The sequence below is a fragment of the Scomber scombrus genome, chromosome 2 (genome assembly GCF_963691925.1).
Source record: "Scomber scombrus chromosome 2, fScoSco1.1, whole genome shotgun sequence".
NCBI lineage: Eukaryota > Metazoa > Chordata > Actinopteri > Scombriformes > Scombridae > Scomber > Scomber scombrus.
The window spans coordinates 14,067,252-14,094,979 of NC_084971.1; the positions used below are offsets into that span (position 1 = coordinate 14,067,252).

General features: G+C 38.8%; 2 protein-coding genes across 4 annotated transcripts in view; both read left to right on the plus strand.

Annotated features, from left to right (window-relative positions):
* The first annotated feature begins 54 nt into the window (after window positions 1–54).
* acox1 (acyl-CoA oxidase 1, palmitoyl) lies at window positions 55–18,113 on the plus strand. Of its 3 annotated transcripts, none has more exons than XM_062428110.1 (14): window positions 55–238; window positions 2,192–2,351; window positions 3,979–4,139; window positions 7,939–8,046; window positions 8,448–8,567; window positions 8,690–8,805; window positions 9,437–9,606; window positions 9,991–10,153; window positions 10,438–10,628; window positions 11,426–11,605; window positions 13,363–13,468; window positions 13,922–14,065; window positions 14,476–14,682; window positions 14,892–18,113. In XM_062428110.1, exons 1-14 carry the CDS (start codon window positions 130–132, stop codon window positions 14,940–14,942), a joined length of 1,986 nt encoding a protein of 661 aa, XP_062284094.1. In that variant the 5' UTR covers window positions 55–129; the 3' UTR covers window positions 14,943–18,113. The 3 variants fall into 3 exon arrangements, with proteins under 3 accessions (XP_062284094.1, XP_062284095.1, XP_062284096.1); XM_062428111.1 differs by lacking the exon at window positions 3,979–4,139 and adding an exon at window positions 6,140–6,300; XM_062428112.1 differs by lacking the exon at window positions 14,892–18,113 and adding an exon at window positions 14,772–14,873 and having other exon boundaries at window positions 14,476–14,712.
* Window positions 18,114–19,292: 1,179 nt separating this feature from the next.
* The window catches only part of LOC133997469 (inactive rhomboid protein 2-like), a 32,555-nt gene continuing 24,119 nt past the window's right edge, over window positions 19,293–27,728 (plus strand). Inside the window, exon 1 of the mRNA XM_062437065.1 lies at window positions 19,293–19,411. The gene's annotated coding sequence lies outside the window, so the exon portion shown is untranslated. The remainder of the gene's footprint in view (window positions 19,412–27,728) is intronic.

The following is a 27,728-nucleotide window of genomic DNA, read 5'->3' on the forward strand; positions in this document are numbered from 1 at the left end:
TCAGTTTCCGCCTCCCTGCACCCAGCTACGTCAGGAGGAGGTCGTCCCAGGAGGAGCAGTCAGGTTGAGGTTAGAGGAGGTTATACAACACACTTCTTCTCCCCACGGTTTGCTCCCTGATAGAGAGCTATGAATCCCGATATTCTCAGAGAGAGGCAAAATGCCACTTTTGACGTCGAAAAACTCACCTATATTGTGGACGGCGGCGCCGAGGTGACCAAAAGAAGACGGGAAATTGGTAAGTTTAACATGTTTTCTTTTCTCCATGGTAGTCCTGCTTGCCTCTTGTGGCTACTTTCGACAATAAAAATGTGATAAGATGATCGTAATGATGATATTTGCAAAGTAAAGAGTGTTGTAGGGGCTTTTGGCTTGGGGAGCAAGCCAAAAGATGCTTTCATCGCTAACGTTAGCTAGCAGCAGCAGCCCTGCACAGAAACGCCGACCTGTTTTAGTATCATATGCCAGCTAAGTTAGGCCACTTTTTTGTGATATACCACTGCTCCCCTCTCACTGGTTTGTGGCACTTTTGATGCTAAACGGTTTGACACGATGGATGTACTATAAGGACTCCTCTCTTTACATCTTAGTATAAGTTAGCACTGCTGCACTGCCTAGTGCCACTTCCGGCTGCTGGTTTATGATGATTCTGTTGTTCCGCTGGCACATGCCATTAAAGTTATTAATTTAGTGGTTAAGTTTCAGCAGCTTATTTTTAGTGTTTGAAATGAGATTACCTGGTTTAGTGTCATATAAGTGAGGTAGCTATCATTAAGTAACGTTACCTGTTAGTGTTATGCTGATTTATTACTCTAAACACAGTGTGTACAATAGGGCTACTTAAGTGTGCAAATCCACACAAAAAGTTTCCATGTCTGCATAAATTCTCAAGTCATCATCCAGGTATTTGAAAATCCAATCTAAGGTAGAGAGTTGTGTACCAAACTCCACTAATGTGGCTATGATAGATTTGCTCCTATCAAACATTGTTTTGGTGCTGCCAAAACATTGTTTGATAGGACACAAAGCTGAAAGAAGACACAGTCCTCAATGACCAGGCATTCAACAGGATCTGAGGCCTCAGCTGAACCCGAACCTCAAGTAAGACAGTGTAGGATCAAACAGACAAACTCCAATCGACCAACTCTGACCCAACACACACACACACACACACACACACACACACACACACACACACACACACACACACACACACACACACACACACACACACACACAAGAAAACAGGTGGAAGATGGGCGAAGTTCCTGTTACAGTTAGTTGAGACATTTATCTTTATGATGGACAATTTGTGTTCCGGGTTAATTGTACATAGTATATTACAAGTATATTACTGACTAAATTTCAGTAAGTTCTGTGGAGTTTGTAGCTTGCTACAATACTGCATTTATATCCTGCAGTGACCTTTTCATTTATCTAGTTCAAGTGATACATTTACTACATTAGTCCCTGATGAAAACCTGAATGCAAATACATCACTATCACATGATTTCCCCCAAGTGTACAAAGATAGCCAGAACAGTCAATTAAACAAATGACTAGTTTATAGTGAGCAGTGAATTACAAGATGCTGAAGGCAGAAGAGGAGACTTGAAATGATGCAAAACTTGTAACATACAGTACCAGTCAACAGTTTGGACACACCTTCCCATTCACTGGAAAGAGAAAATGTGCCCAAATTTTTGAATGGTACTGTATGTTACAAGTTCTGCATCATTTCAAGTCTCCTCTTCTGCCTTCAGCGTCTTGTTATTCACTGCTCACTATCTATCATGAATTTGGTCTAAAAATGCAGACTTTTGGATAATCTGTCCCCTGAATTGGGACATAGCTGTTGTAGTAGTGCTGCCTTAATGCACAGATGTGTATGTGTCAGTAATCTTGATTAGGGAGACCTCAGCTCCATCAAGCTCACAAAGTCTGGAGAAATTCATTACTGACATTTTTGGCATCTTCCTTATTAGCATATGTTATGGAAATAAACAGATGGACTCTACTTTCTACATTTTCATATGTATTTTCACATTCACAAGCTTTGATAGACTTTTGCAAATGTTTAGGTAAGGATTTACAATATATGGGTCATGATTTTATTTAAGTTGTTTAGATTGAAGCAGCTGTATACACTGATAGATTCGTTCATTCATTCAATTTCTACTATCCACTATAGAGTCAATGGTTCTCAGTGACCCGGACTTCAATGAGGAGGACCCAAACTTCCTGTCCCGCAGTGAGCGCTATGACCAGGCTATCAGAAAGAGTGCCCAAATGATCCTGAAGCTCAGGGAGTACGGCATCGCAGACCCAGAGGAGATCTACTGCTATAAGAGGTATGTGGTAAAGGAATCGACACGTGAGGCCACATACTGTAAATCCAGATAGGTCTGTGTGATTGCAAGGCTGATGTAGTGCAGCCCACACACAGTTGAAATCTGCTGTTACTCACGAGAGATTAAGTGGACACAAAAAGCCTTCCAGATGGGATTATGTCCTTTGAAATGCTGGTAGACTCAAAAAAAAATTTCATGTATTTAAAATTTTAAGCTCTGACAGGTTTTGTTTAAAATTTAGAATTTTGTCACAACAATAGCCAGTCAGATATTCCAGTGTTTCTGTCTATATGTCTTCAGTTTGATGCAAAGCAGTGTGGTCTTAAATAATTGAGGTAAGGGACAGAGGAGTAAGGAAGTTTATGTGTAAATGGAGCCACTTTAAATGGGAGCTCACCTTAATGTTCAAATCTAATAAAGAAAAGTAATAGGCAGACACCTATTATGCTTGAATACATAACAACTACATGCTTTTATTGTAAAGCAAACTGTTATGAGCCCTGTCAGATATAGTACTATCAGGATCAAATGTGTGTAATTCATAAAATACACATGATGGATATATCAGACATGTTTGATAGTAATGCCACTACAATCTGACTTTACTTTACGGCAGAAATCCAATAATATACCTGGATTGTTGGTTAACTGTTGTGCAGTATACACAGTGACATTACTAATGTTAGTTTCAAATATCAAAGGGTGACATGATGCAGATTGAAACTGTTATACCTGTAGTGTGTAAAGATTTGAGCACATTCAGCTTAATTCTCCCACAAATGGACCCCACATGATGGACCATTTTCACATGTTAATGCAGTTCCACAGCTGGCCTTTAGCTATATTAAACAACTAAGTAATAGGCTGTCCAATAAATATTCAATGATAATATAAAATAATAAAAGAGTTAACAAAAGAATAACTGGAATTTGCCTTTGGGGAAAATGCGTAATATAAATTGTAGCTTGACCAACTATCTGTGTGGACAATGAGTAAGCAAAGTCAGTCGGAACAAAGTTCATCATGACATGAGATTAAAACTGTGTCAGGGGTTATGCGATCTCCCAGCTTTCACTAGTTATACAGTAGAAAGTAATGCGGTGTAATAGATAATCCTTTAAGTATTACCTTGCCATACCATTATCTTACCATGCAAAATAAACTATCAGGCAGATGTTAGGGACACTTTAAAGGTACAGTACAACTTCACTTTGACTACATGAAGTGCTTTCACATGTTTATCACATTAATACCTCTTGTACTTTGCTGTCCCTCTTGAAGAGCCAATGATTGTATGACAGGTAGTCAATGGAAAACTTCCATCCCAGTTTAATCAATTTCCAGAAAGAACCCCTAAAAGGCAACGTAAGGCAAAAATGCTAATGATGCAGCACCTCATCTGGGAGTCATTTTATCTTATCTGATAGTTACTGAAACACCTGGATAACTTTTTCTGCCGACAGAGGCCATGTCACAACAGATAAACTTGGACCTTATCCATAAAAGTCATTTTTGCCTTTCAGGACTTCCATAACACAGTGATGTCACCAACTACATATATCAGTTACACAGCATTTAAGTAACAACAAGTCTGAACCTCGGTTTTTTTTACCTTCCCTTCACACAGTATGCTTTTAGGCAACCATATTGAGGCGATGGGGCTGCACTTTGTCATGTTCCTCCCAACGCTGTACAGCCAGTGTGACCCTCAGCAGTCCAGGAAATGGTTACCACTGTCAGAGTCCTTCCAGGTCATTGGCACGTATGCCCAAACTGAGATTGGTCACGGTCAGTCCTGGACTTAGCCCTTAATTCACTGACTTACTTGTTGTTTAAGACCTTCAGACACAATTTAATTGCACTATAAAAAACAAACATTGACATTGCACTGTTTCCCACAGAATTAGATTCTATTTGTGGCGTAAGGTTTGTTGGTAATTAATTTGAAACACTGAAATGGGTCGCCAAATATATTTTGGAGGTCTTTTGTATACCCAGGCGGCTCGCCCAAGTAAAGTCTATGTGTGGGAAACATTCATTGTTGTCTTAGCCAAAAAAAATATTTGGATCATGGAACAAAGAGGCCCAAATTGAAACAGATTTGGAAAACTGTTCAGCACCAGTTCATCAGTGGGTCTGGTGATTTCTTGTATGTGTTTGACAGATCCAAATTATGTTGACAATCTAAAGTAGTTGCATGTGTGTCGTGACGATTGCTTTAACAAGAGATGGTCATTTCTGCCCAAGTACATGTAGCTGTAGCTGTGTTATTAACATTACTCGACTAGTAGTTGTACCTTTACACCTTCAGGATTAGTAGTATCTTAGATTAGTTAGTCTCAGTCTCGTCTATTCCGAAAAACATGTTCCCATCAACATTAGTTAGTTCGTTTTACTGCCTTCCTACAAACAACCCTCTCATACCCCCCCGCCCCCTTACATAATGATAATCTACTGATGGCAAATGAAGCTTGTGTGCATTTTGATTGCTGTGACTCAGTTGATTGATTGTCATAATTTTGCAAATGAAGCTTCCAATGATTACTAATCAGTAATGTACATAATTACTTAGCATGTCTCTGGTTCGGCCATTGAGAACTCAACAGATCAGAAGTCAGTGTGAGACAAGGTGAGGCGGTGGTGCTTCTGAATTAGTCGGTAGTGTAGACTAGATGAAACTGGACAGAAAATGATTTCTTACTTGTTATGCAGTCTGACACAATAAGTAAGAGAAGATGCACACTGTGCTGCAAAGGTATGTGGTCTGGAAGCCCCGTAACAAGCTCAGTTCTCGTTTCTAACAGAATATCCCTTTGTAATCTGAGAGGCAGAGAAATCTGTCGCCAGAGAGAATGTAGGCCAAGCCAGCTATTGTTTGTTGCCTGTCTGTAACAAAGCCATGTGGATGTTATTATGAATTTGTATTTCATCCATGCAGACCCACATTGAAAGGTTAGGATGGATGGCCTTGTCCTCACTATGAACATTTTATTCACATTTTAGCAGGTTTTGAGCCAACAGTGTCAAGACCTGATATGACCACTTTTCTTATTCCTACTATGTTGCAGCCTATTGGGTGAGGTGTTATCACTTAATCAGTAAAATTAATTCACCTACCCATTATTATCTGCCAAGTCATAATTATTGTGCCCAAAACAACTATCATGTCAGTATACCTCTTTTCAATGCTGTCATTATGTATTGACTGTGATAAACATTATAATACTATATATGCAGTATATAATGATATATATCTTTAGTCAGTTCATTGAAAAGTCACCTAAACAATTTTGGTGACTTTTTGTATTTGAATTGTATGTTTCCAGACTTGTTTAACATCCAGGCAGTGAAGAACAAAACATTTTTGACCACTTAGTGTGAAAAAAATACAAAAGGGAGCCAAATTAACCAAATGACTATATTTGAGGTATTAAAATATACATGTGGCAGGAGAAATTGATCGCTGCAGCAACTGAAAAGTTAAATTGAATTTAAACGAATGGAGCCAAATTATGATTGAATGATCAAATCAGCAGCTCCAATGTGCATGACATGCTCACAAGCTGTTTTAATTTGTCTTTGTCACCTCCGTCTTTACTACTTGCTTGCACATCATCTGTCTTATATTTTAACTCTCCTTTATTTTCTCTTCTTATTCATCTGCACTGACACGGGTTTAAACTTTCCAAAAAATGGCTTCCCTCCATCTCTTCCATCTTCCTCCTTTCCTTTTTTCCGCATTACCACCTGCTTTTTTCCCCCGTTTGCCCCTGTCCTGCGTGGCCTAGCTGTGTACACCCAGACAGGCCAGCGCCCTTGGATCTCCATCTGGGGATGTTCCTGCCCACACTGCTCAACCAGGCCACCCCAGAGCAAATGGACCATTTCTTCACGCCTGCCTGGAACCTAGAGATCATCGGCACCTACGCTCAGACTGAGATGGGCCACGGTAAAATAAACAGAGCAGTCCAAAATCCATGTCCTGTTGTGCACAAGGCAGCGTTTTTTAAACAGAACCGTTAATGATCAGGGATGGTTTGGTTGCTTTATCATTTCCATTGACAATAAACCTCCAAATTGTGCAGTAATGATAATCTTTAAAGAGGTGGTACTTTAATGTAGGCTGGTGCTACATATTTAGCCCTATGTGTGCAAAATATATGATGAAGTCACAAGCATTGACTGGCTGAGGCAGTTGTTGTCCTCAGGCTAATGGATGATTAGCACATCCTTTTTAATGAACAAACTGCGTGTGAGCATCACTTCATTAAAGACAGTAGGTCAAATATTTGATATGCTAAAGCTGACGATTTATTTACAACCTGACGGCTTGTGTCAATTCACACATTGAGCAAGTTATCAAATGAAATAGTGGCTAAACTATGAAAGTAAGATCAAGCCTGTGGAGTCTGTCACTAACTGCTACCTCACCACCAGCCTGCATCACATAGCCCTCTAAGACCATCCAGCCTCTCCTGCTCTCTAATCACCCGTTTTTATGTGTTTTTGACACAAATGTTGCCTTCACTAACACTCATAGATAGTTTAGATAGTTTTAGCACGAGCAAAGATCTGTCTTTGGCTACAGACCAAGGAACCGTTTTACACATTTTTATTGTAGATAAAAGTCTTGCACGCCTCTTGTATGTGCATGCATGGGTTGCAAGCATGATGTTTATTTTGATTAACTGAAGGTGTCAAAATTAAATTAAGGGGAAATAATCTAATGTTGCAAATCACAGCTTGCTTGCTGCAAATTTGTTGAAACGGGTCCCAAGTGTAGCAACACACTAGCTTCCAGCTTGAATAGGGTATTCTGAAAACTGATTAGAGCTGCAACAATGAGTCAATTAATGGATTAGTCGAATGACAGAAAAGGAATCTCCGATCTTCCAGCTCCATAAATGGCAATCCTGGTTTCTTGAGTCCTCTGTCACAGTAAGGTTGTGGACGGGTGTATCTTGGGCTTTGGGAAACGGTGTTCGACATTTTTTAATCCATTAATCTGTAATGAATATAATTGTCAATTTTAGCCCTAAAATTGTTACAGCCATACCGCCGCCCCCCCCCCCCCCCCGTGGACCTTTTATGTTTGTAATAGTCATAGTCTATAAGCAAATGGCATGCCTTAGTCACAGCATGAATGTACCTGTCTTAAATCGAATGTTGTATATGTTTATAGATCTGTCAAACACCTACAAGATGCACTTTGATACTTTCTGTTTGAGTTTTTTCAAGTAGCCTCATCAATTTTTGTTATTCGTTTATAAGAGTTTTTCTGTTTATGCATATTCACTGACTAACAATGTTTCCTATCACTTTGATCCATTAACCTATTAGATGTTTTGAGTTATTTTTGTATTTTATGATTAATGCTTAAATATTATTACATTCTACTGTAGGTTTCATTGATTAATCTTCAGTTTGTTATTGGTCAGTAATGCCAGTAGTGAATATGCTTGGCAGATTCATGTCTTAATGTCTCACCTCCATTGCTGAGTAATCATTCATTTTTGCTTTTCCACTGTGTATTTGTATGTTGTGCGTGTATGTGTTCTGTGGGCTTTGATATGTTGTCTTTCTCTAGGTACACACCTCAGAGGGCTGGAGACCACGGCCACATATGACCCAGCCACTCAAGAGTTTGTTTTGAACAGTCCCACAGTCAGCTCCATCAAATGGTGGCCTGGAGGACGTGAGTACATTAAAAGTCGTTTCTGCAGCCCGGAAATTGCATATTGTGTTGGAAATCCTGTGAGCATAAATAAGGAATTTAATGTGAGAAATAAATGATGTAGAAATACATTGGAATTACAGGTTCAATAACCAATAATTGTCTGTTTTTGGCTCCAAAAATGTGAAGATGATAGATGTATGTTTAGATTGGAAAGTACATTTTTCTAATACGACACCAATCTTTTATAATCCTTGCGATAAAGAATACATGTATTTATTGTAAACTTGTTTTATCTTTTAATATGTAGGCTAATTAATATCAGGCCTTAGACTGACTTCTTTTCCTTTCTTTTTCTGTTCTTGAAACCTCATTGACAGAGATGCCAACTCGTTTTAATATCTTGCTCTCTCTCTTTCTAGTTGGAAAGACCTCAAACCACGCCATAATTCTAGCCCAGCTTTATACTCAAGGAAACTGCCACGGCCTGCACGCCTTCATCACACCCATCCGTGACATGACCACACATAAACCACTGCCAGGTAACTAACCACTGCTTGTGACTGGATGTAGTATTTGTCGTAAAGTCTTTTTTTTTCTTTCCGTACAGTAGCTTGCCGTGTCTTCCTTACTCTCTCTTTTATTTTTTCCTGCACTCATTTAGGTATTGTGGTTGGTGATATCGGCCCCAAGTTTGGCTTTAATGAAGTTGATAACGGCTTCCTGAAACTAGAGAACGTACGAATCCCACGGGAGAACATGCTGATGAAATACGCGAAGGTGATGTCACATTATTTGTTGATAAAGTGTCGGATTCCCTGATCACAGATGGGTGTAGGGGGCTTTTTAAGTTGATGAAATGCAGAGTAATTATAATGTGGGTTCCGATGGGTATTTCACCACTGCCTGTATGTTTGATACTAGTGTGCTCAAATGTAATCTAATATTCACGGATATTTTAAAAGCTACACAAAGACATACACTGACCAAATAGGGAATGATGATTAAATTGCATTCATGAGGTTGTGTAAATGTTGATGATTGTCATGTGTTAAAGCTCCCTCATCTATACATGATACTTGCTAATACAGCTTTTATTCTCTAATAACCTACTACAGAGGACACAGTCTGCCCCTTTCCACTTTGTTAAACATGACTACGAAGTATGACAAATTGTTTCATGACGATTCATCACATTACATGCCAGTAAAACAACTGTGGAATCTAAGTGTACAGTTACCAGTTAGTGATAAGCAAAACTTATTTGTTCTAATATATCCTGATCACATCCTGCTAACATACTGCAGGGTTTTAAAAACAATCCTCCAGAAGATTTAGTGATGATGTATTGAGAGTAGGACTTTTTCTCCTGGAGGATCTGCATGCAGACTGATTCTCTTTTCTCCACCAGGTGGAGCCAGATGGAACCTATTTGAAGCCACCCAGTGCCAAGCTGACCTACGGCACCATGGTTTTTGTACGCTCCATGATCGTACGCGAGTCAGCTCGGGCTCTTTCCAAGGCTTGCACCATCGCAATCCGCTACAGTTCTGTTCGTCACCAGTCTGAAATGCGGCCAGGGTCAGTTATTACGAATGAGTGCAGAGCCACTTAAGCAAACAACTTCATAAACATTGCATAACTCATGGGAGTTGCAAGCAAAACAAACATGAATGAGAATGGAAAACACAATTATGAGAGTCAAAAGTCAAATCAATTTTTTATGAAACAACTATGAAGTAAACAAAATCACAGTGGTATTTAATTGGCTACAGCAGAATAGATAGTGTAGGATGTATAGTACCATGATTGGTCTAAAGAAACAATTTGTTGGTACATTTAGAATTGCAACATAATTCCAACTGAAAATAGAAATAGCACAGTTTTTGTAATGATTTGATCTTTTACCATCCTTGTGTATATATGGGAAGTGAAAACTCAAAGCTGCGTGTTTCTGTGCTGCAGAGAGCCAGAGCCCCAGATCCTCGACTACCAGACGCAGCAGTACAAGCTGTTCCCCCTGCTGGCTATGGCCTATGGCTTCACTTTTGTCGGCCAGTACATGAACCAGACCTACCACCGCATCACTGGAGACATCAACCAGGGAGACTTCAGTGGACTGCCTGAGGTACTGAGTGCATATACAGTACACTTGTGCTCTCTTTAGTGAGAGTTAATGTGGCAGGCTGTCTGATAGTCTTATGGATTACACTCCCTTTACTATCTTCAGCTGCTTGCACCATTTTGTTGTGGCAAGTAAGAACTGCTACTTTGAATCAATTGATGTCGACTGTTTAAAGAAAATTCAATTCAGTCATATTAAATTGTTTGATGAACTTTTAAGTATAATTTTCACCCAGTGTTTAGTCTTGCAGGAAGCTATTTTCACCCTATTTGTGCTCCCATCTACAGCTCCATGCTCTGTCTGCGGGTCTAAAGGCCTTCACCACATGGGAAACTAACGCAGGCATCGAGGTTTGCCGCATGTCATGCGGCGGTCACGGCTACTCTCTCAGCAGCGCCTTGCCAGACATTTATGTCTCGTTCACCCCAACTTGCACTTACGAGGGAGAAAACACGGTCATGATGCTGCAGACTGCAAGGTACGTCATCACAGAAATGTGTGTTGACAGGACCAAGTTCACAAGCTCCAAGGTCTTAAACAAAGCCTGACACAAACACACAGTAGAAATGCCTTTGTTATTGGTGGTATATTGTGCTCATACTGCAGGACAGATGTTATTAAATTAATTTGCTTTTGTTTATAGTTGTAATACTTAAACTTATAGTAACATCTTCTCAATTCCTAAATTGGTCTTAGTACAGTTACTCATACAGCTGTGCTCACACTGAAGTGCACACACAGAATAATTTGCATTTTTGTCACACACATGAACACAAGATACAAGAGATACAGACACATACAGGCATAAATACTCCCACTCAGCAGCCCTACCATGCCACAAATTAAGGGGACACACCCGCACTCCTCCCACAACAAAAACAAACAGGTCACATTTTAGATCGCTGAATAATAGCTGTTGCAGTTTTGTTTCACCAGTGCTATAAAGATCAGCAGTTCCATTTTAGAAACCGGTTATGTGATATTTTGTCTTTTCTGAAGGGTTATTATTTCCCTGGCAAGTATGCAGGAACATTTCTTGAAGCTCATCACACAATGAGCTTGTACCTGAGCATTAAGTACACACACAAAGTGCAAGGGTGTAGTGTGATGATGAATGGGAATGAATGAATGAATAGATTGTCATATGAAACCAGACAAGGATTTGGTGTTTAAAAAGGATTAAAACAAGTTAAACTGGCATGGATCACATGTACAACCGTGCGTGTGTGTGTGCGTGTGTGTGCTTGTGTGTTATTTCATACTTTGTCTGTGCAGATACCTGGTGAAGAGCTACCGGCAGGCTAAAGAAGGCCAGCAGCTGAGCGGCATTGTGTCATATTTGAATGAAGCAGAGCATCGGAGAGTCCAGCCCCAACCTGTCGCTGCAAGACCAACAGTGGTGGACATTAATGACCTGACTAGCCTGGTGGAGATCTACAAACTGCGAGCTGCCATGTAAGAAACAAGAGCTGTAGAGATGAAAAGTACCTAGTTGCTTCAACTGATGTTGTTCTGGTTCAAATATTTAATGGAAATTCATTATTTTCCATATTATGTCTTTTTCTTTTTTCTTATTCTTTCTTTTTTCTTTTTTAAAATACTTATATTATCTTTCAGACCCCTCCTCCTTTTATTAAAAAAAAAATGTATTTCATTTATTTGTAAAGGGACCATGTACAATATTAAACATAAATGTATGTATTGTACCAGAGTTAGGTTAGCTAATTTACATCTGCAGTCCCTTGGCAGGTCAAAAGTAAAACATAAAACTCCTTGTCTCGTGGTTGCACAGTAATGAGGCCGTTTGTGTCATCAAAGACTGCCATTCAGTGTTTCAGTATCTACTAAATGCCTAAATATAGCTTAAAGTCTTTGTTCTTAAAACGATGAGGGATGAATGCAGAGGTAGGAATCACAGATGAGCTCAAAAATCTGCAATTCTGCTGTACACGATATATCACAAGAAATAATCTACGATATGTATATCAAAATAACTGAAGAAGGAAAAAACTGAGAAGGAAATAGTCAAATAATGTACAATGTTCATTGACAGTGAATTAGTTTCATAGAGAATAAATGCCAACAAGTATAAATATCACAACAATGACTAACTGCAACCTCAGTTTGTGCCTCTCAGAGAGCTGCCAATAGAGTTAATAAGCCTGATAAGAGACAACAGAAGATTTATTCCTTTTCCGTGGCAGTAAACATAACACACATGTATCCATACTTGGGGCCTGCACATTGAAAATGTATCACAGGTGGAAATATAGCTATATGATGCAATATTTTTTTTAAATTATTATTATTATTTTTTTTTAAAGATTTTGTTGGCATAGACGCCTTTATTTAGCAGTAGACCGACAGGAAACATGGGAGAGAGAGGGGGGTGTGACATACAGCAAAGGACCTCCGACCGGGATTCGAACCGGGGTCGGCTGCGTATATGGCAATGCGCTCTAACCCCTCGACCACATGCGCGCCTATATGATGCAATATTGATTATTTATTTATTTATTTGTCCGTCCCACCCCTAGATGGTAGGGATATGTTGACACACTGTCTGCTGTTACGTTACACGGATTGTGTTTTTTTTTGTGTGTCTCAGGTGTTGATGTGAGTCAGAGCTTCAACTGTCACCTTTAATCACCCTTATAGTCTAATCTCTTTCTGAGCCAGAGCATCTGCCTAAATTTGTTATACTTTGCTGTCAACCTGATTTCTGCCTTCTACCTTGTCTAATTTTTCTCATTTCCACTATCAGACATGATATGCTGTCCTGATCACATCCTTGCAAATACTGTCAGCCTTAGTCACATGTAAATTCATTTGGCAGTCAGTGTCAGCTTTGTGTTGAGCACAAACAGTGGCTGAGTCAGTCTGCTGAACAAAATGTGGCCTTACTGTCGAGACATCTAGGAGGATGAAAGGCAAATTAAATTGTGTGTTTAGTAATCATTTCTTCCTATGTTCCTAATAAGGCCCCTGTTTACAAATTACAAATATTTGATTTGAGAAAGGTCCGTGTTTTTTTAATAAGATTATAGGTGCTACTGTGTTTTTAAGATGCAGCAGCTCTGCCGTCCCCAAAACACAAAGTCAAAGATGAATATGTTTGCATGTCAAGCTGGGGAAGTATAAAGTGTCTTTGTTTTTATTAATTTTGTATTCATGATGCCTCTGATTAATGCAGATTATGTTTCTCTTTGTAGTCTAGTAGAGCTGGCAGCTAAGAGCATCCAGCAGGAGTTGCAGCGCCGGAAGAGCCAGGAGGATGCCTGGAATAACAGCGCTATCGACCTGGTCAGAGCCTCAGATGTAAGTTCTGTTCTGTGGTTTTACACTTGTGTGAATTGTATTTATTCTTAGACCAGGAACCAATATTTTAAAAAGCATAGTTGAAACAGCCCTAGACCAAGGACAAGATTTAAAAGAATTGTTCAGTGCTATGCATGGCTAATATCTTATAGACAAAAATTGGATTCATCATTATCATCCTTTTATTATTGAAAAAATTCAGAGCAAACTGATATAAACCAGATTGTGACAAAAATACATTTTACTATCAGATATTTTCATAGCTTTAAAATTGAGCTTGGATTAAAGCTTTTAAGGTTCATGCTGAGGTCTCAACCTCAGTTGGTTGTTGAAATCACAGATTTTAAATCTTGGTTTCACTCAGTCTTCGTATTTCTTTTTCCTGTCTCTTTCTTTGTCATTTGTTACACTGAATACCTTTCATTTCTGTCTCCTCCTGTTTTTTGATCCCAGGCCCACTGTCACTATGTTGTAGTGAAGCTCTTCACTGACAAGCTGGGGGAGATTGGTGACACAGCCATTCACTCTGTGCTGTCAACCCTGGCTCTCCTCTATGCACTTAATGGCATCACAAGGAACTCCGGAGACTTCCTACAGGTGAAAATAATTATAATGTATAAAAACAGTTTGCTCAAAAGTCTGTGGTTGATTTTGGAATTTTGATTTGCTGCATATATTTGCGTGTGCAAAACTGAAAATGATTTGCATACTCTCCAAACTGCTGGCCTGTTGGTTTTAGTGTCTGCTCACTTATGAAAGCCTCAATTGCCTCTTTGTTTGCTAGCTAGCAAAATGGGGTCTTTGTGTGTTTGATCAGTATGCCTCGCTTGTTGTGTAAAAAAAGGCAATTTAGATTTTGACTTTTGAAATTGTCATGCTTTCTACGAATCAGAAACTTCACCCGCTGTCTCTACTGTCTACTACAACCTGTGTTTCCTCACCACTCAGGCAGTTGTGTACAATGCAGCAGCACATTTTAATCCACATCTCCATCTGTTTTATTTCAGGCTGGACTAATAAGTGTGCCCCAGGTGCTACAGATTTCTGTTCGCATTAAGGAGCTGCTGTCTCAGCTGAGGCCCAACGCTGTGGCGCTGGTAGATGCCTTCAATATCCACGACAGGAGGCTGAATTCAGTCCTGGGACGATACGACGGGAATGTTTACGAAAACATGTTCGAATGGGCTCGCCGCTCACCCCTAAACTCTACAGAGGTCAGTCAGGGTTTCAGGAGTAAAATAATAGTAGTGACAAATAATTCTCATGGGTCTCAATAAAGCAGCTTTTCAGATCAGTTTTTGAGAAGAGCATTTCTTAAACTGATCAAGTTCTTACAGTGGTCGAGTCCAGAAGTCTGTGTTTGTGGTTGTATACATGTCTTTTATTGCCGGGTCTCACTCATTAAGCTTTCTTGTTTCTCCAGGTCCATGAGTCTTTCCACAAGTACCTGAAGCCCCTGCGGTCCAAACTGTGAGCAGACCCTTGCATCCTGATTTCATGGTGGTGACCTTTCAACACTGCTAAAATAGGCACAATCTTAACTTGGAGTGTAACAGTACACAAAATTTGTAGTTTGGTATGTACCTCGGCTTTGGGATCACGGTTAGTCATGGCTCATTGGTCAAAACTATTACTGAAGTGGGAAAGGAAAACAAGCTCTCTGTTCCCCACAGGGAGTCAGGACACCTGCTGACAGCTGTTTCATGCTGATTTATAGTTTAACCATATATAAAGTAGTTTAACGAGCTCCACCTCCAGCAGCTACAACAGAAACATGCTGCTGACTCATTGAAGCTTTAGTATTAATAATCTAATGATGTCATATATTTGGTCAGAGGGAGAAAACCCCTTTTAATTTCATAACTTTTAACTTCATTGTTCTCTCTCAGAAGTGGTTCTCATCACATGCTGTCTGACCATGTCTGAAATCAAATCTATTTATAGTTGTTTTGAACGGCAGCTGTCACACAGAGGGAAGGGGGAGACGCCATATCATTTCACTGTGGAGATAATGGAGCATATTTTATAGTGTATAGTTTGTAGTGTTGCACTCTGTCATGTTATGGGTTTCTCATTTGTAATTCTGACAGTAGCAACAGCACAGGGTAACCAGGCTATCTTTACTAAGCCAGCTAGCATACATGCATGACAGTAATTGTTTGGGTCAAGGAGTTTACTGAACCAAGTAAAGTCACATACCGAACCGAGCATCCTGTACCAAATTGTTCAGGATGAATACACGAACATCCCCAATCTTAACTGTTCTCACCCATCACATCAACCCCAGGATGATCTTCACTTGCCATCAGCTGATATTTGCCCCCTATATTTAGCCCTCTCTACTCTTTTTTCTGTCTTTGTGGTCATGTTGAATGCCATCAGAGTTTACCAAAATCAGCCTCTGTAAAGGCCATGGTGTACTGTAACATTTTGGAGCAATGTAGACAACCTAAAATAAAATAATCTTAAGACAATGTTATTAATGAGGGGAGTGAAGACAAGAGAATGAAAACAATATCTTAAAATGGAAAGCCCCCCCCCCCCCCAATAAAAGCAGATTTAAGAATACAGAAAAATAATCAATTTATTGAAATTTAATAATCAATATTTACAGTTTTAGATTGCTTTATTCTCCATAGAAACATTCCATTGGAAAATTTCTTAGTATTTCTATTTCCTAATTTTTTCCTAATTTTCTGTGGCCTGCCTGATGGCTCCTCATTGTGTGCCAGTTAGGATGGAAATATCATCTCCTTTTTTTTCTAACAAGAACAGAATGTTATTATGAATGTTGAATAATGTCAGAGCGTTTTATGCTAGGAACAAATCCACAGAAAAATCACTTTCGGTTTTTTATGACTACAAGGACCATCATGTTACTGAAATATGTTATTGAATATTTCCATCAGTTTTATCCATCTGTGTAGGCATCCAGAAGGAACTGTATGAGACACACAACTATACTGTAGTTTGCATTAGGCGAATAATCAAACATAATAATAATCTGACATAACAGATACATCAAGTGGAGATTATAGAATATTTCCTGTAAAATGCTGTGACAATATCATTTTGTCAGTTTGTCACTTTGCTTAAAAAAATGTATTTTTTTAGTACTTGAAATGTCTTTTGAAGCTGTTAGCATGCTTGTATCGCTGTCCTCCTACACAAAGCAGTCAGTAGATAGAACTTCTGCATATATACATCAAGTTCAGTTGGGCTTTGCGGTTGTAACAATTTTAATTATTGCTCCTTTAAAGTCACTTCTCTACTGTTCCCCACAACTTTAAATTAAGACTTCACCCAAAATGTGTACTTTTTTTTATAGCTCCAATGCTAACAAGTTTTTACAAGGCTGTACCACAATCACAGAGGTAAAATAATCTGCCTTAATCCTCGCTCCCACCAGCTGTCAGATCTCTTGCTATATGATGAATGATAATGTCGTACTTAGGTTACCTGCTTCATACTGTTCTTTAATAATAGGCTGAGCTCAGCGGAGAGTTGAGAGGCCTGTCAGGACATGGTGCAATGATACATGGGGGCTTTCAGAGACTTGCTAAATTAGATACAATTAAGGACTTTGGGGCGATATGTTCGCACTTCTGCAGTTTCTGCGAAAATGAGCTCAGTCTCAGGATTTCTCATCAATAGAAAAAATGGTAACACTGTCCTGTGTGTCCATACGCCTTTGAATGTGACAGAAAGTGTTCTGCAGATACTGATTAAAGGTACAATATGTCAAGCGTGTCAGAAGGACCTGTGAGGAAAAGACTGAATTTCTTGAGTGTTTGGTGAGGCCACATTATGCACTGAATACGTTCATTAGTATTCTCCATCCCTGCTGTGTGGGGCTGATTGTTAAGAAGAAGGGTCGCACTGCAGCCAACCTCTGGATGGATTATGTCTTTAGTTTTTAGTCAATCACATTTCAAACTAGACACTTTTTAAATTATGCTGCAATGTTGACATCCTACTGTATGAATTACCCTGATTCAATTAAGACCTGAAGTGTGTGCCAACTCAAACTTAATGCTTCACTATTTTGTTCATTACAGTTCCATAAAAATAACATTTTAGTCAAATGTGTTATAAATTGACTTAGCAAACAGAGATTAGTCTGTTAATAATCATCAGTTTTGACTTACTTGAATTGGTGGGTTTGTACTCTTTGTTTATCTCAAACTTAAGTAGTCTATTTTTTCTCAGTGAGCCATCCAATCCAATAGTATGAATGATAATTATTGAGGCTGGTGAATAAAAGTATTGACAGAACGATTAAAAAAAAATTGTTTCACTCTTTGACTGTAATGACATTATGATGATAAGGGAGAGCTTTAACCTAAAGCCTCACTATGAAGTGTAAAGATGATTTGTAGGATGATTATGTGCCTGAGGGAAGTTTTCTTTCCTTAATCTAACTAACTGAGGTTGTCCTCTCACCAGACTGGTAGCAGCTCAGTTGTGTATTTACACGTTTCTAATCAGTTCATCTCTGCTGTAAAGGCTGAATATATAATGACTAAGCTGTTTGTTAAGCATTTTTGTGTGATAATTTGTTGACATGTTTTATTGAATGATGATTTTAATGGTTGGTAAATAATTTGACATGCAAATTGTATTAATAAAAATGAAATAAGCAATGTGTAATCAGTTTTTTTGTCTCGATACACCAGCTTGAATTGATCTTGAAGTCAACTAACAGACTCCATTTGGGGAAAACAGTGACTTAGGCCCACTATGCATCTAGAGGTGCAGCGATGAGATGATCTTTTAAAAATACCAACTACTGTACTATATTACGAGTACATTTTTAGGTTCCGTTTTAGGCTTTGGTGCATGGTCGACAACATTTTTTACAATTTTCTAATGTTTTGTAGATGGATTTTATAGATTAATAAATAATGAAAAGATAATTGTTAGTTGCAGTCCTAGCACCATCACTATATACTTGTATGAGTCAACTTTACATGCTCATATACATGAAGGTTATAGACTGTATACAGCCTACTGCATTGTACAGCTACCTGAATTCAGGGAGTCTGCTGCAGAAACATACAGTAAAAGAATGCAGCAAATAGAAATGCACATTTTCCCATCACCATCATGAGGTTGATTTTTGTGGTTTAGAGTGAAATATTTCAGCAACTATTAGTTGGATTACCTTGACATTTGGTACAGACATGCATGTTCTCCTCAAGATGAATTGTAATAACCTTGTTGACCTTTTAACTTTCATCAGGCAACATTATCAGGCCAAAAAATAAGTTTAGTTAATGAAATCAAATACCTGTAAAACTGCATTAGATACTCATTCACCCTCACACGACCAACTCTGCAGTTATAACCACCCCAATGTGAATATAATATACAATCTTTATCACACCAATCTTTCACATCACTATCATCTTTCACATATGGCTGGAACTGCATTATGGGTCTCGTGTTTTTGGAGCTGCTCGATCAGAAAAATTGCAAAATATCTCAGCTTCTGCAGCATCGATTTTCACCATTCTTTAAAGAAAAAAAGAAAAAAGTAGTTACATTATGAGACATATTATTTAATATACTACCTGCTAAAATATTTTGGTCAGCTTATTGTTTCACTGTAGCCAGTTTCAATGGAATCTGTATCATCTATTAACTCCGTGTGGTACCACTAATAACTACTACAAGTGTTTTAATTGTGTAACCAGGTGAAGGGGTAAATCACTATGGTTGGCGGCTTTTTGAGGGGGCTGGCCTGGTCCCAGCTCGACTCCTCCGTGGGTAAGGCTGCCCGTAACTCCTCCCACTACTCCTCCGTGGAGCTGCAGTCAAGGATGTTGGAAAAGAGAAAGAGGGAAGTAGAAACACACTGGTGGACAGTACTTTACAGTATGGTAGTATTTCGGACAAATATCTCCTGCTAATGAATAATAACCCGGCTGTTTCTTCTTGGAGGTGAGTTTAATGAGACTAATTATCGTTTTTGTACCTTAAAAACCGGGAAAAGTTGACGTTAAGAGCATGTGTTTGGGTCAACGGTTGTTAGCGATGTTTATAATTAAAAATAACAATTAAGTTAAATATCTAAAAAAAAAAAATCCCTGTGTACAAGAGCTCAAATGAGGAATTTTTTAATAAATGTAAGTCTATAAGTCAAAGCTTTTTTTTAAATGACATCTAAAATGTTGACTCTTAACGGTCGTTTTCACCCGGACGAGCAAGCCTCAGCCCTTTGTTACTCCAGCCGCTGGGACAAACTCACAGCCTGCCATTATTCATCTCAAATGTCCTTCTTTTATCCCCTTAAAGTTAATTATAGTCACCATGTGCCGACGAATTCATTCGGTGTTACACCCCGCCTGTTTGTTTCCCAGGGAATGTAGGAGGGAGTGTTCAAACCGGAGCTTATCGTAACCGAGACATTTTTATCTGAGTGACTTTACATTTTAATAAGCTACTCCATATCAACAAGACAAGTGTTTCAGCTGCTGTGTGGCTAACTTACAAAACTTATAATTTTAAGATTTACACATGGTGACTGAAATAGTGACTGTGTGGTGACTAGCGTGCGAGTTAATGTAGGAATAATAGGCATTACAGCTACAATTACATACGTTTATAGTTCTTGCCAACTAGTTCTCAGAATTGGCTGTTTATGTTTATTATCGGTGTGTGTGTGTGTGTAGGAGTTTCTCACATAAAAATAGCAACAGCTGTCTTAGCAAACCCATTTGAGTAATGGACTTGTTAACAGTGTTGACTGTCAGTGGGTGAAAATGTGGGTCAGTGTTACTCGGCACAGTTGTCTTGAATGACATTACAAAGAAGCAGTGTACTGAAGGTGTAGGTGCCATGGTGACCACTTTTTCACAATTAAAATCTAGTGGTAGTGTAGGCTACTTGCATAAGTGTTTTTTTCAGTAGGCCCTTATTGGTAGGTACATTTTTTTTGTGTCTTATGATATGTACTAATGTATTCAAAGTAACACTGTAAAATGTTAAACTCACAAACTTAAAACATGTTGAGTTTAGTAGTGATCATAGATAGATAGACAGATAGATACTTTATTGATTCCCAGGGAAATTTAGGCATCCAATAGCCTATGTGACACATACAAAACACCAATTCAGACTGCAAAATTAATATTGTTGTCCAAAATAGCTAGTGAATGTTTAACTTTTTTCTAGCCACTGAATAGATTACCATTGTTTTTGTGTCTACTGATTAAATAAAATCTGCCAGCTACATGAGTGTTTTACCAGCATTTGGCTGGTGGCTGGTGCTAATTTTATGCCCTGTAATACACACAAAAATAAAATAATGAAAACAGCAGGTAGTGCGAATGCAAGGTGATTAACAGTAAATAAAAAAAAAAATTACCACTATAAATAGTATAAATTGGAGATAAATATGTTAAGAAATTCAAATTGTGCGTAAGGCTCACATAACCAGTAACCAAGAGGGCAGCAGCCTAATGACAGAATACAGGTGAGCATGGGTCTCCACAATGTTAATTTCACCCCGCCATCGATGGGAAGAGTTGAATAATCATATGGCGTGGGGGACAAAAGACTTCCTCAATCTGTCTGTCGAGCAGGACTGAGACAGCAGTCTGCCACTGAACATAGTCCTCAACCAGTCATTGTCCATGATAAATAGATGGATGGACAGCAGTGTATTTAGGGTCCTTCTCTCTGCCAACCACAGAGCCAGCTCTCTTTGTCAGCCTGTCCAGCTCCATCACTTCCCTCTTCTTAAAGCTGCCTCCCCAGCACACAACAGCATCAGAGATTTCATCACTGAGTAACCTATTGATTATTTCCTCAGTTAATCAATTAGTTGTTTGGTCCATTAAATTGATGAAAAATGTCAATCATTGTTTCCCAAAAACCCGAGGCGACATCTTCAAACGCCTTGTTTTGTTTAGATGTTTAGTTAACCACCGTAAAAGAGTAAAGAAACCATAAAATTCACATTTGACAAGCATGGATTTGTTTCTCTAAACAAATGACTCAAAACTTTTAATGCATTTCAAAATAACAGGTGATTCATTCATTTGTCGGAACAAGGGGAGAAGTATTTTGTTTAATTATTCTTGACCCTTCCTGGATTCTTGGTCCGATCAGTTAATATGACAGGACTCTTTTTTATAATTACTTTAAGGGATCAATAATAAACAATTATGTTATGTCTTAAAAACATTTTGATATTAATCTAAGAATTTATATGTCTATGAACTCAATTGTTTATAGTCACCTTTTTAATATTAATATTAAAGTTGACGATATACTTGCACAATACTTGTCTATATTGTGGTATTACTTATGTTAGTTTTCCTGGTAAATTAGAGAAATGTTAACTTAAGCAGCAACAAAATATCGGACTACATATTTGCTTGTAAAGGGTTAGTCTTCATGCTGTCTTGACGTGCAGGGACTACAGATCTATTCCTGGATTGTGACAGATTGATTCAAACCTTCATAACTCCATTATACATTCATTGGCCGGGACAGCAACCCTCTGTATCTGATTTACTGTATGTGCCCGCTTCTCTGTCCAACCACAAACAGGCTATAATGGAGAAGTGTTGCATGGTGTTTTCCATTAGAGTCTATATCAGGTAATCACGCTGAATTTCTGCACTTTTGAAGCTATTCCAGAAAAAAAGGAAATTGACTGTAAAAGCATAGCAGGGAGGGTCTATGATGTACAACGATACGCTAAAAGATACTGTGCAGCAGCTGCATCTACGTGCATCTGCACCACTTCTGCACCTGTCACTGAGTTAACAGACTGTGTCGAGCAAGATTGTAACTAACTGCAAATTAGAGAGTTTATATTCTGTTGCTATATAAGGAAACATTAGGCCAGCCAAAGGGTCACACACCTAATCAGAGTCAGCAAACCAGCTCTGCTATGATTATAAACAAGTCCCGTAAAATGTAAGAGCACATCTCTGGGCACCCTGTTTCATTTTTTCATGTTCCAAGGAATTAGATTTTGTTTGTTTAGACATGGTTTAAAAGAAATGTAGACGTTAGAGTGCGACAACAGATGATCATCAGCTCACAGTCCCTCCAGTGTTACCTTCCCTATAACAGTTTACCATAGTCCCAAAGAGGGATCAGCACCTCAAGTGGCCCCTGGGCAATGAAGCTCATGCCTTCCCCCAATTATGCTCCAACCTTCATTTCCTTCTTTTTTTGCCTTTTCGAAAAGACTACTACTTTGCTGTGCTTTTTGTAACCACCAATGCTGTCCATTTTCCGCCAGATGATCATTTCCCCCCCACCCATCATCACCTGCCCAGCTGTGATGATTGGTTAATAAAGCAGTCGATCATGATACTAAACATTCTTGGAAGCAACTATTATTTTATTCCAGTATATGTTGGATTATGTTATTGTTGGGCACATTTTGTTTTGGACATAATACATTTCCGACACACTTTATTTTTCCTCTCATCGTTGAGGGCCCCTTTCTGCTCGACGGCCCCTGGGCACTTGCCCAGATTACCCGTATGGTAGATCCGGTTGTGCATAGTCCATGTTATCTAACAATAAAATCTGGTTAATAGTCCGTGAGCCAGAGGGGTTGGTCGTTACCGAAAAAGTGGCAAAGGCTACCATACCTTTTCTGAAAGCCTGGAATCTCAGCTTTTCAATGATGTATGATGGCCATCTGACAAGAGTAGCTGTTTTGAGTTATCACACATAATGTAAACTAAGGTTGAGGAAAATAATGCGTATAAATCAAGCAGAACACTGACAGCTGAAACTCTATATTGGACATATTGGAATATTTGATTCTGTTATGTTTGGTATCATTTTAAAGGGGAGACTCTGGGCTTTCATTTAAATCCTTTTGTGAACATTTTAATAAGTACGAAAATGTCATAAAATGTCATTGACCATGCCTAAAAGTCATGACCTTGACCTTTTACAGTAATGGCAATGTCATAATTGGGTTTACCGCACCTTAAAACATAGGAATCCATGTCTCATTTGTTATTTGTTATACCGTTTTTTAGATTTTCAGCTATGTCAGTGTTCTGCTTAATTTATAGGCATTATTTTCTCAAACGCTATGTCTGATATAACACTGAAAATCACCCCCTCCAAATCAGATAATATGGGTAAATGATACATTTTCTGAATCCTTAGGGTTATGCCAGTATTTCAGTGTTTGGATTTTGTTTCTCTGATGCTCCCTGGTGCCACAGAATTAAAAGACAAAAGATGACTTAGGCGGAAATGGCAGGAAAATGTGTATGATTAAAAGTTTGAAGAGCTCCAGGGTTGGCTGTACTTATCCAAAATGTTCACAAAAGGATTTAAATGAAAGCCCAGAGTCTCCCCTTTAAAATGATACCAAACATAACAAAATAAAATATTCCAATATGTCCAATATAGATTTTCAGCTGTCAGTGTTCTGCTTGATTTATACGCATTATTTTTCTCAACCTTAGTTTACATTATGTGTGATAACTCAAAACAGCTACTCTTGTCAGATGGCCATCATACATCATTGAAAAGCTGAGATTCCAGGCTTTCAGAAAAGGTATGGTAGCCTTTGCCACTTTTTCGGTAACGGTTTCCATATTTTGAGGCCCTGGCTCACGGACTATAATGTATAACGTATTTTACTGATCTTATTAGTAGAAGTATGGAAACTTCAGTGGTATTTAGTGACTTTCACTTCGTAACAGAATGGGAATCAAACACTGTCATCTCTTCCCCATAGGGGCTTTCCTTTCCGTGATATCTCTTTCCAGCCGCCCCACGCCATGACACGCCCAAAAAACACAGTTGCCTGTTTTTCTTTTATAATAACAACACATTTTAGTCATGAGGATCAAGTTGCAGGCCAGGTTGTTGGAATTTTTCTGCAGCGCTCTCATGCCAGCCCTCGTTCCACAGTGTATGACACATCTCAAAATGTTGGCACACTCAGGAAATGCTTTGAAACCCAAAGACTTATAAACCTTAAAAGGATTCGTGTGGATACTGTTGTTTCTCCGTAAAGCTCCAAGTGGCGTTAAGAGTTTGTACAGACCATTTACATTTATTGTGGCTTTACATTTATTCTGGGATCCATGAGGGAGGGGGAGCGAAATGTCTGGCATGGCATTTAACTTGTGACAGCGAGCGAGAGTAGACTACTTTGTCTTTCTCAGTTTTAACAGCCAAGCTGGGCCAGCTGACAGGAATTTCACTGATCAAACCCTCAGAAGTTGGCTGCGTCACATGGCAGATTGCCTCACACACACACACATGTACGCACACACTCGTGGCACCTTTTACAAATCAATACTTTTTGTTCTATGCATGCTCTCACTGTCTAAAGATGAGTTATTTAGGTCACATCTTGAGGACTGTAAGGAGCTGCTGGACTGAGAACAAGGCTGTTGCTGTGGTTTTGCATAGAAGCTCGCTGTTATGCGAGTTCGGGCACGCAGACTCTTGGAAGATGTTGCAAGGTTATAAACTATCTCTGGAACGGTTAAGTCAAAGCTTCACAGTATTTTTTTTAAATGTATCACAAGATGCTCTGATAGTGAACTTGAATTACTTTCCCTTTTAATAGCTTTTAAATCTAGCTATTGATTTGTTTGAGACGCTGCAGTGCTATTATCAGCCAAGGAAGGGTGGTGGCATATGAAGAATCATGGTTCTTTTTATGGGGAGTCATCATCATTATGAGATATTGTGGTTAAGTGAAGAGTGGGGGCAGTTTCAATTGTTGAAGCACACAGACTCACAAAGACTATTGAAACTCACACTCTCCTACGCTTTTAGCTGATTAAGCGCCTGCTAGAAGAATGACTGCCTGCTCAGTCATGATCAGTTTGTACTCTACACACATGGCAACAATGCACACAGACCAAACCAGACATGTCCATTGTTGTATGAAATTTATCAGGAGGAGGAGGATGGTGTTTCATTGCAGCCATCAAAGGTATTGATTGTCCTCAAAAAGGTCTTGTTAGAGCACAGTACTCCCCTTCAAGGCTTTCTGCCAGCTGGCTGCTGGCCCATGTGTAAGGCACTTTCACTAGTTTTCAGTCCTATGCTTTTCATTTACAACACAGGAATATTTTAAAGCTCAATTTATTCAAACAGGCTGCATCAGGAAAAATCGGTTTTATTTTAACATCGAAGTGGGAAGAAAGTTCATTTTCATAAGCAGCATTTACTTTTGTATAAATCCTACAGTCACTTTGGATTGCTGTGTGTTCATAATAAAAAAACAAGAATTTCATCATTGTAATTTGAAAACAAGATAGTTTTGTGTTTTCAATATCATGTTTACTGCAGTCAAGTGTTGCTCATATAGAGGCATACAGTTTAACACATATCACACATATATCACACAGTTATTTGACCTCTTTAAGTTGTGACATTCTGGGTTAAATTTCAAGCAACATAGATTTCCTTTATTGTAAGTACTGGGCGTGACCCAGTTGCTCACTAGTAGAAAGTTGATGCATGCAACAGAGCCACAGTGTCCATGGTGTGATTGCAGTTGTGGACATTGTAAACATGCTGTATCCCTCTCTCTCTACCTCTTTTTTCTTGAACAGAGGTAATTGACTTGAGTAAGCTTTGTGACTTTGTGACTTGTTGTGAAGTGGAAATGTATCTGCACTTATGTTTGCCCATTTCCCAGTTCTTCCCACAACCTTTACTCCAGATTTGCCTATGGCAGTCTTCCAAAAAGAGCGCTCCTTGGAGTAATGCTAAAATAACTACACTATGTACATGTCGTAAAAAGCTGACATCAGATACCACAAACTGAAAATGAAACTTAGGAAATGGAAATTTTGAAATGATGGTGGCAGAGAGTGTGTCTGTGAGTCAACAAAAAGTACTTGTGTCAATCAAAGGGAATTCTGGTGTAACAGGGAGTTACCAAAATCATCTAAAATGCTCTGGAAATGTGCTATCTGCTTCAGCCATCTCATCAGGTTAATCAGCATGTTGGACATTTGTAATAAAAAAAAGTCACCAACATTTATAAATAACCTTTCATACTGCTTTTTTCTTATTTCTCTCAAATGTTTATTGGTTTGCTTGAGAGAAACAAATATTTTGGCTCTCAGTGTAACTCCTCATGTTACTGTCTTTAGTGTCCACTGCTAGTGCGGATGAGCTCGTATACTTGTGCACTTGATGTCATTCACACGTTTACTAACCAGTGTGTGTGAGAGAGCGTGAACATTTTCTGAACCTCGTCATTTTGCTTCAGCTTTGCAATGCTGCCTTTAGTTTTAACAGTGACCACCACCGTTCATGCCTCATGCTGCAGGGCTCTGAGTAACTGTATGTTGTCTGAAGAATATTTCTATTGGCAAGTCTTAAATGCTTGTTTGAAAAGCTCTTTATGAATTTGTTCAGTTTAAAGTTTAAGGCATTCAAGTTTGCATAGTTTAAACAAACACTCCTCGTACATTAACAATTACTCATGCCTTTTTGTGCATCCCTTTGAGGATCTACAGTGGAAAACTGAGTGGATGTTAAGAACAACAAGTGATGAGGCAATGGTTTGAGGGTCACTTCCTCATTTAGCAGACAAAAGCGCTAACTATAATAGCTGTTTCCACTGCCAATGTTCACAGTTAAACATACACTGGTTTAAAATGACATTTTAATGTTGGGTCGTTTCAGAGGTACAGTTAGCTTTCAGTGAAGTGTCATTACTGTAGAAAAAGATGGTGTGAAAAGTAAAGTTTCAAGTCATGTAACAGGAGGAAGGATGTTTTGCAATATTGTCTAAGTGTCTCCTCGCTGAACTCATTTAACTCTTATCCTCACGTCTTACGAGGGAGGGACTAAGGTGCAAGATTAAGACTCAAGTGAAGGAAATGAGGAGGCATTTAAGGGAGAGGGAGAGATGCAAAGAAAGAATGTGAGGGAGGATTAATTGAATAAACACGTTATGGTTCAATAATAAGGCTTGCCGATTGCCCGGGGCAATTAAAATACCATGTTGGCCCAGTAAATCTAACAACTCAGTTGCCCTATTGGACTAGTGGTTTTTCAACTATAAATTATGTTCTTGTTATGTGGCACAAAGCAGAGCCCCCTCCTCTCGCACACATCGGAGAATATTGGCATGCACCATTGGCCACTCGAGAATTATAGGTTAGTAGTTTTGACGTATGAAACAAATATCTCTCAGTATTATGTGAGCAGTGTCAAACAGAGGGATCAGTTCAACATGTTGAATATAAATACTCTCGAGACCTCGAGAAACATTTAAAGAGAAATC